This window comes from Aethalodelphis obliquidens, unplaced genomic scaffold (genome assembly GCF_003676395.1).
Source record: "Aethalodelphis obliquidens isolate GAN/ISIS:26980383/991018 unplaced genomic scaffold, ASM367639v1 scaffold99, whole genome shotgun sequence".
NCBI lineage: Eukaryota > Metazoa > Chordata > Mammalia > Artiodactyla > Delphinidae > Aethalodelphis > Aethalodelphis obliquidens.
Genome location: NW_020838043.1, coordinates 1,184,903 through 1,194,477, shown reverse-complemented (window position 1 = coordinate 1,194,477; position 9,575 = coordinate 1,184,903). Strand labels below are relative to the sequence as shown.

General features: G+C 42.6%; 1 protein-coding gene across 1 annotated transcript in view; it reads left to right on the top strand.

Annotated features, from left to right (window-relative positions):
• The first annotated feature begins 456 nt into the window (after positions 1-456).
• PHEX (phosphate regulating endopeptidase X-linked) overlaps positions 457-9,575 on the top strand; it is a 204,726-nt gene continuing 195,607 nt past the window's right edge. Inside the window, exons 1-2 of the mRNA XM_027096110.1 lie at positions 457-1,166; positions 6,392-6,460. Coding sequence (XP_026951911.1) covers positions 1,049-1,166; positions 6,392-6,460 — 187 coding nt within the window. The 5' untranslated portion in view covers positions 457-1,048. The remainder of the gene's footprint in view (positions 1,167-6,391; positions 6,461-9,575) is intronic.

The following is a 9,575-nucleotide window of genomic DNA, read 5'->3' as shown; positions in this document are numbered from 1 at the left end:
TATAATTCAAGAAGTCAAAGACCCAGTCATTAACCAGTCTTTCCAGTGAGACGGATCACCTCTGAATTTATCCTGGGGAATCTGCCGAGACCGGGGCTTGATGAAAACATGAAAACGTACTAACCAATGGTGGGGCTGGAGGACACAATACACGGGTGCACTTTTCATTAAAACATGCAGGGAAAAACCCTTTTGCCATATCTTTTGTGCTGGCTAATAAGCTTAATTCGAACACTTACTCGCCTTTTGTACAATTCGTAGCACCACGGAAAGGAAGTGCTTTTCCTTCTTCCTTAAAAAAAGTTCCAGTCCAAACCATCAGCCTCTGTATGTGTCTTAATTACTACTTTGCACTGCACTGGGCTACGACTCTGATTTTTGGCACATGCTGTCATACACAAACTTCCTAAAATAAAATGCTCCAGGATATCCCAGGAACTCTTAGAAGGCTTTAAAAAGGGACTCGCACACTGAAAGAATATCTTTGATGAAGACAGTTCAGGCAAGCAGAATGATTATTGCCAAAGAAGTATGTGATTCTTTGAGATCTTGAAGTGGGTCGGAAGAATCCTTGCCACCTAACTTATCATGGTTTGGGGGAGTTTGACAAGAATCCAGTTTTGATAAAGACAATCGTTTTTTCCTCCCCAAGTGACTATACATTTAAATAGCTAAAACATCTGTTCAGTAACATAGTAAAACATATACACTCGGAACGCCTGAGAGAAGAGCCTGCCAAACGATCGGTTGAGAGGGGCAGCACCCTCTTGCTGGGGGGAGAGCACCAAGATAAAGCAACCACTGTTTGTTTTGTCTGGTCAGGGGGAAAGCCAAGGCGACCAATATTTTTGGGTTTCTTTTATTTCATTTGTGAAGAAGTATTTGAGAAAGGGTGGCGAGAGGACATATCCTGACGGGCTTTTTTTTAACCTGTCCATTAGTAGAAGAGCATGAGAACCTTGGATGTCAACGCCTAACAGACTCTTGAGACCAGCCACCAAGCCACAAAAAGCGACTTTCTTCTTGCCTGGCCCTTACATCTCTCCCAATGGATGCAGAGACAGGGAGCAGCGTGGAGAGTGGGAAGACGACCAACAGAGGCACTCGAATTGCCCTGGCCGTGTTCGTTGGTGGCACCCTGGTGCTGGGCACGGTCCTCTTTCTAGGTAAGTGGAACTGGGCTAGTGCAGTGGCTTCCTTGTGCTGTATTCTGGCAAACCTGGTCAGGATGCAGGTGGAGGGCTGTTTGCTTGTGTTAGTAGGTGGTGCATCCTTACTTTCTATTAAATATGCAAATGAAAGGAAGCTTTTTCTTTAGGAGGGTAAATAAATAAAAACTCCCAAGTACCAAATGCATAGTCCAGAATGTGAAGTGGGTATAAAGTGGATTCGAGTGGCTAGAGGATTTGGTTGCATCGGGCAAACATTTTTTATGCATTACATTCAGCAAAATGAGTGTTTATGAATTCATAGTCAGATACTTTGATTTATTTTGTGAGGAAAGACTTTACATTGTGATCAAACCATGTTGGAATTTCTTTCCATTTGATTTTTGTCGGTGTTTGCCTGAATGAATCATGAAATTTAACTCACAAAGTGCAAATCAGTCTTTAAAAATGCACCGTTAATGATATTCTTCAATTCCTTTCTAACCCAGTGACTCTGGTGGAATAAAAAATTTAACTCTGCCTTTCTCTTAGATTTAAAAGCTAATATGAAGGAAATAGAGGTTTTCCTCCTAAGATTTGGAAGGTATTGTGATTCATTGATTTTAATGACTTTTGGTGAGAATGATGTACCCAGAGGGTGATGTTAAAAGCATATTCTTATGAGACAGAACAAAATAGAAAGGGGAGAGGAATGTTCTAAAATTTTAGGCATTTTGAATCTTTGACTCTTTGCCTTTGTATTTGTTTCATACGGCTCAAGTATGAAACAGTATTTCATTAGCCTGAAAGTTATGTAGGACCAAGCCCTATATTTAGGAGAGTCTAGGTGCAGTTTGAAATGTAGCAAGCCTGGGAACATACCTTGGCATATGCAGGATGCAGGAGGCCATGTTTATCTTGGCAGGGGAAAACCAGTAATTAAACTTTAAAAGAGTTAGGGTTGTGTGGTTGAAAACTCTGCTAAAACGAGCAAACCATCTTTCCATGTTTTCTGTGGCTGAAGATTTAGGAAATTAGATGGGTTTATTGCTTTCTGGTACAGCTGAACCTCCTACTCCTGCGACTGAAAGTGAGGCTCTCGAAAACTGGTGTGAGATTTCTCGGCGCTTGCGGTTTAGGCAAGTGTCCTATCCTGAAATTCAAAACTGGAGGAAAAATGATACGGGCATGTCAAGGGAGTATGTACTATGTGGGAAGTGACTACAAAGTGAGACTATTTGTGTTCTGCAAACATTCCCAAACTTGAAAATCCAAATGATTATTGTTTAGGTAAAAATACGTGCTCTTTTTAATGCCGTTACTGCTGCTTGAAGCTTTTTTGAAATTCCTCTCATGATTACATTCTGAGGCTGTAGCATATTATCAGAATGTTCTTGATGGCAGCAAATCTTTTTTTTTTTTTGGGGGGGGGCACACTGATCTTAGTTCCCTGACCAAGGATCGAACCCAGGTCCTCTGCTGTGAAAGTGTGGAGTCCTAACCACTAGGCCACTGGGGAATTCCAAATCTTTGTTCCTTGAGAGAAGATGATTCTTTGGGATCAGCTCTGAAGTTTTTAGAACACAGTAAAATTCATCAAGCCAGGCGATGCTATTATGGGTAAGGAGGCCTGCCTAAGATAGAAAAAATAACTTTCCAATGTACCCAATAACACGGCTCTCTCTCACTTAGAATCTTTAGAGAAGCTGTAATGGTGTTAGAGAGTAAGGGTGTGGCCTCCCTCAGCCTTCACTACTCAGTGCGGTCTGTGGACCAGCAGCGTTATAGCATCCCTTGGGAGCCTGAACTCCACCCCAGACCTACTGATTCAGAATCTGCATTTTCACAAGATCCCCAGGTGATTCATTTGCAAATTAAAGTTTGAGAAGTATTGCTTCAGGTGACCATGTCCTTTCGGATGAATACATTCAGAGACATTTGCTTTTAAATAAATGCACACTCTCAAGTGAAAACATAAATGATATTTTTGTCAAATGTCTCTGCACTATTTCTGACTCCCTTCCTTCCCTCCTCCCCTTTTCACTGCCTAGTTCCACAGGCTCTGCCACCCACCCCCACCCTGCACCTAGCAAAGTCCTTGTCTGAAAATCTCCTGGGACCTGCCAGACAGTGCTCTTTATGACAGTATTTTGGTTAAGGTCTTCTCTTCAAGGCACTTCCGGGTAAACTTTGTGGTATATTTTTCTGCCTATACAAGTTCAGTCACATGTCTGCAATTTCTGGCCTTCCTCCTTCCCTCTTATTTGTATTTTAGGCTCTGGGGTAATCTCTTTTTTAAAACCTTAGTCTTTATACAGTAAGAGTGATAGCCACTGGCCTTGGGGTGGTTTCAGCAAACTTAGAGCCCTAGGGTTTAAGGCCTTATATGCCTATACCCAGTTTATTTGATTGTATTTCATTTTTTTCTTTTAGATTTATTTTTTATTCAGGTAACATTGGTTTATAACATTATATAAATTTGATATGTACAATTTTTTCAGCTTTCTGGGCCATGTGCTGTCTCTGTTGTGGCTACCCGACTATGTTGTAGCACGAAAGCAACCATAAACAATATGTACACAAATGGGCATGGCTGTATTCCAGTACAACTTGATTTCTGGACATTGAAATTTAAATTTCGGATCATTTTCACATGCCACGAAATATTCTTCTTATGATTTTTTCCAACCATTAAAAAATGTAAAAAACATTCTTAGCTCACAGACCATTCAGAAAGAGGCAGTGGTATGGACTTGGCCCACAGGACATAGTTTGCTGACCCCCACTTTATGGTCATTCTCATGCTCATGTGGATGATGTCACTGCATTCTGAAGTCATTTCTGCTGCTTATAGACTAATCTAAAATGAGAAACCAAAGCGCTCTTTAAGTTTTTTAAAAAGCCCCTAACCAGCAAAAAGTAACATTTTCATTTTTTGTATTAGAAATAATTTTTTGTTGTCTCTGTTTTATTCACTTAAACCTTCACATTGTCTGGGCTTGTTGACCCCTCTTAATTTACAGGGTCTTAAGATAACGCCCCCCATGGAAATGATGCTCTTCCTTCAGAGACTGGGTTTGTCTGTGTCCTAATTAATTTAACTTAAACTTTTCTTTTACTCATCATCAGGTAAAGATATTTGATTTTAGTTTTGCTTCCTTAGAGGTTTTCGGTCAATAATTATTTTCCATGAAAGAAATAACTCCTTAAAACTTTAAAAAATGAGATATAATTTACATATAACATTATTATATTGGTTTCAGGTGTACAACATAATGATTCAATACTTGTATATATTGAGAAATGATCACCATGATAAGTCTAGTTAACATCTATCACCTCACAGTTACGTATTTTTTTCTTGTGATGAGAACTTTTAAGATCTACTCTCTTATCAACTTCGAAATATACAATGGAGTATTACTAACCATAGTCACCAGGCTGTATGTTACATCCCCATGACCTATTTATTTTATAACTGGAAGTTTGTATCTTGAAAGGAATGTCTTTAACTATTTTATTATCTTTTTTCTAAAATAAGACAAGGCTAGTATCAAGAAGGTATTGTCCACAATCATAAAATATTATTATTTACAATAAAGTTTGTTTTTCCACTGAAAAAGAAGACACATGCTCCTTAAAGAACATTTGGTAACCATATAGAAGTAGACTGAAGGGAAAATTTACTCCATGGTTCTACCACCAAGGCATACTGAAATATTCCATACTAATCTTTATGTTCCACATATATTTTTTTTACATTTTTTTTGCTTTCTAAAGAAATCAAAAATATAACTTTACGACAAGATACTTCTTTTCTTAAAAATAGGCCTGAGAGGGCTTCCCTGGTGGCGCAGTGGTTGGGAGTCCGCCTGCTCGATGCAGGGGACGCGGGTTCGTGCCCCGGTCCGGGAAGATCCCACATGCCACGGAGCGGCTGGGCCCGTGAGCCATGGCCACTGAGGCTGCGCGTCCGGAGCCTGTGCTCCGCAATGGGAGAGGCCACAGCGGTGAGAGGCCCGCGTACCGCAAGAAAAACAAACAAAAAACAACAAAAAAATAGGCCTGAGATGTTTGCTCCATAGACAGCTTTCTTGAGTCTCTAATGTAACACAGGTAAAAAGACTGTTTGGAGGATGAGTGTCACATTTCCAAATGATTCCTTATTTCTGCTCACAGAGTACAGCAATAATGAATTCTCCACAATTTCCTTGGCTACCACAAATATTTTCAAAGTCTAAACTCACATCTGCTAATGCCCAGGTGCTACCTGAAGTTTACAAATAGGGCACCGTTCTATACTTCTGCAGAAATCCATTTAGATGAAGTTACCAGGCAGATGGGGGAAATTAAGCCATTGGTGAAAAGCTACTTCTGTCTTACAGGGTTTTTGTTTGGTTTTGTTTTGGTGGAAGTAGTTGGAAGCTTGGTCCACCAAGCTGCATCTGTCTGGTAGATGCATCTGTCTGGCTGGGCCTGATGGGAGGAGGGTGTGTGGGGTACAGGGCAGGCAGATAATGACTCTGTTGATAGATGACTGAGTTATATAGGATATATTTTTACTCTTCCCCCTTTGATGGGCCGTGTCTGTATGGGTGGTTTAGATAAGACGCAGAACCTTAAATGCCACCTATGCTAGCTTTTTCCTTCCACTCTGGATTTGGTCCAAATGACACAGTCTATAAGTTTCAATTTTCCCATCACTAAAATGAGAATGTAGGTGTAAACAAAAAGTGAAATTATGAGACTTAAACCACAGATAATCAGAGATAGAAGAGACTTTAGAGATCATTTAACCCAGTGGTTCTCAAACTTGAGCCTGCATCAGAATCACCTGGAGGCCTTGTTAAACCGCAGATGGCTGGGCCCCGCCCAAAGAGTTTCTGAGTCTGAAGGTCTGGGTGTGGCTTGGTCATTTGCATTTCTAATTAGCTCCCAGGTGATGTTGCTGTGCTGCCCTTGCCCTGGGGCCCCCATTCTAAGAAGCACTGGTCTGCTTGTGCCCACTTGTCTTATGTTCAAGAGAACCAAGTTTGAGAGCAGCCAAGAGTCTCACCAAGGTTACTTAGCTAGTGACCAGAGTCTGGTTCTGTGACACTGAGCCAGGTGGAGTTTTGAATTCGGTGTGAACACAGGGAAGGATGAACTGACAGCAAATGTCTCGCATACGTGCCTGACGGTGGGTTACTTGGTGGTGGTCTGCTGCAAGCCAGTCATTTCTTTATTTTGGTCTGTTTTCTCAGTGAGTCAAGGTTTCTTAAGCCTCCAAGCTAAGCCGGAGTACTGCCTGAAGCCAGAATGCATCGAAGCTGGTAAGTCAGTTTTCCATCCTGTGTCAAGTTATGATTATGGTACCTTGGTGAGTGGAAGAGAAAACAGGCGGTATTTTTAGTATTTTGTTTGCTTGAGGTTTACCAGGTATGAATTGCAATTCTGATGAAATTTTAAGTTTTCTTTCAAGACTTGGTGTGAAGTTGTGGAATGTAGGTTTCCTGTTTTCTTTTTCCTTGCAATGAAACAGCTGTGCAGTATTCCAAATCATTATAAAGGAAATCAGGAAGGGGTGTGGAAGGCTGAATGGCCTCTCTTAAGACCTGGAGACCTTGACCTTCATATCCCCTTAGCTGGATACAGATTCCCATTTATCTCAAGTAGTCTTTCTGTATCTTCTGGTCAGTGGGTCTGGCCTGTCTGCGTCTAAGCAGGGACCCTCTGTAAACCGATACTTCCACTGTCACCTGGAATCTCTTTGGGTCCTTCTATTTCACGTTACAAGTCAAATTTTTCTTGAGGTGACAGGCTGTGTATCAGTGGGTACCGCAAAGTGAAGACGAGCGGTTAAAGTTGCCTCAGTTTTGCAACATCTATCAGTTTTGCCCTCCATAAACCAGTGTTAGGGCCTAGAGTTGCAGGACCTGGATCCCAGCCCCACTCCCATTTTTAAGTGGCCAGGGACACTGGTGTGCGTTTTCCAAGGGGAAAGTGATGGGATAAGTTAAGCACATGGTCCTTTCACTTTCCTCTTGGCCTTAAGAGAAGAGATTAATGAATTATTGCACCAAATATTTATTGCACTCCAGGCACTGAGTTAGGTTCTAGGAATATAGCAGTGAGGCCGAATGACCAGGTAAGGGAAGAAAGACAACAAACACCCAAGGCAATTAATGGACAAGAAAAATATCAGCTGGTGGTACATGTTATGCAGAAAATTTAAAAAAATAGAATAATGTGGTGGCAAGTGACAGGATGGCTAGATTGCAAAGTCTGAGGAAATGACATTGAAGGGGCCCTTTGAATAATGAGAAGGGAGTGCTGTGTGAAGATGGAGGAAAGGGCTTTCCAGGTGGGGGGAACAGCTGGGGCAAAGGTCCCGTAGAGGAAAGAGCTTGGGGGACTTGAGGAATGGGAAGAGCCTCTGGGTAAGGGGCAGGATGCAGGTGATCGGGGTCAGTGGGGAACCCAGGTGCCAGCAAGTTTGAGGTTTTCCTTAGTGTGCTCAGAAGCCTCTGGAGGGATTTCAGAGAGACACAAGATCTTATTAGCCTTCAGAAAGATCTCTGTGTGGAGAGCTCAACTCTGGGGAGCCTTTTGGGGCAGAGGAGAGACTGTAGAGGGCAAGAATGGAAGAAGGTCGCTAAGGCAGGTGGTTATTTCGGCAAGCCAGGTGAGAAGTGATGCCGTCTTGAATTCAAGACATGGGAAGGGAGACAAGAGGGTTTAGGAGATAAAGAGCTTGCTAAAGGATTGGATGTGGGCTGCAAGAAAATTCAGAGAATCAAAGTGATACTTAGATTTTTGGCGGTGGTTGGGTGGTGGCATTTATTGAGATGGAAAAGACTTAGGTGAAAGGGCTTTTAAACTCTGAGGCCTTATACAAAGGTACTAGGTTAGACAGTTGTGTTATTAGAGTTCTTTTTTCTAAATTTATTTTTTTACTGAAGTATAGTTGAATTACAATGTTGTGTTAATTACTGCTGTACAGCAAAGTGACTCAGTTATACATATATACATTATTTTTCCTATTCTTTTGTATTATGGTTTATCACAGAATATTGAATATAGTTCTCTGTGCTATACAGTAGGACCTTGTTGTCCATCCATTCCATATGTACCAGTTTGCACCTGCTAATCCCAAACTTGCATTCCTACCCTCTCCCACCCTCCTACCCATTGGCAACCACCAGTCTATTCTCTTAGAGTTCTTTTTTAAAAAAATATTTATTTACTGGGCTGTGCTGGGTCTTTAGTTGCAGCACGTGGGCTCCTTAGTTGCAGCATGCATGTGGGATCTAGTTCCCTGACCAGGGATCGAACCTGGGCCCCCTGCATTGGGAGTGCAGAATCTCAACCACTGTGCCACCAGGGAAGTCCCTTGTCCCATTCTTAAGTGATCTATCTATCTATCTATCTATCTATCTATATATATGTTTTAAACCGGGCAGTATGTTAAGTGACTTACATGTGCCATCTCATAAAAATCTTCATAAGAACCCCATGAAGTTGGTGCTATCACCCGGCCCAATTGCACATGAGGAAATGTAGGCTTCTAGGTGCTAAATAACTTGCTCTGGGTCACATCCTGAGTTAGCAGCAGGGCTGGGCTTCAAGTTCATGTGTGGCTCCTGTCCATCTGTGCCTGTGTGCCAGAGGCCATGCCAGGAAACTCTCTTGGACCCTGGTCCTGTCTTGCTCTTTTTTCATAACATTAGACCTACTAGAGTCTAGGGACTAGACAACTGTTTCAGCTTTTTGATCTCGTCCCAGAACGGATGAGAAAGATGTGGGAATTCCCAGGTCCTTTCCTGCTCCCAGCGGAGCAGCTGACCTAGGGATTTCTCCAGTGGAGCAAGGGTGACCTGGAGTCAGGTGGGGCACCAGGTGGGACTATCAGAGGACAGGTTTTAGACTTCACGTCATCACCTTGTGCTTCGTCTGTGGAACAGTTTTTGCAGATGTGTAAAATTAAAAATTTTGAACTCAAACTCAAATTGAAACCCTAAGTCAACTTTTCGTACGGAGGGCCACTTATTTCATGAGTTTTGTCTCTTTATTACGAATCATAATAATGCAAAAGTAAAGCTTGAAGAATGACATTGATTATGTCGTCTCCTGCCAGCTAGTGTTTTCCCTTGCTGCCCTCTTTTTAGTTTTCACCTTGGCGACTGGCTTTCTAATATTTAAAAAGATACTTCCGCTGTTTCTGGAGCAAAAGGCTCACCAGGGCTACAGTCCTCTTCACTGTAACGTGGGCGCCGCTGTGCGGTGCGTGGGCGCCACGTGCGTACTACGTGGGCGCCGCTGTTAGGTGCGTGGGCGCCGCGTGGGCGCCGCGTGCGTGCTGCGTGGGCGCCGCGTGCGTGCTGCGTGGGCCCCGCTGTTTGGTGCGTGGGCGCCGCGTGCGTGCTGCGTGGGCGCCGCTGTGCGGTG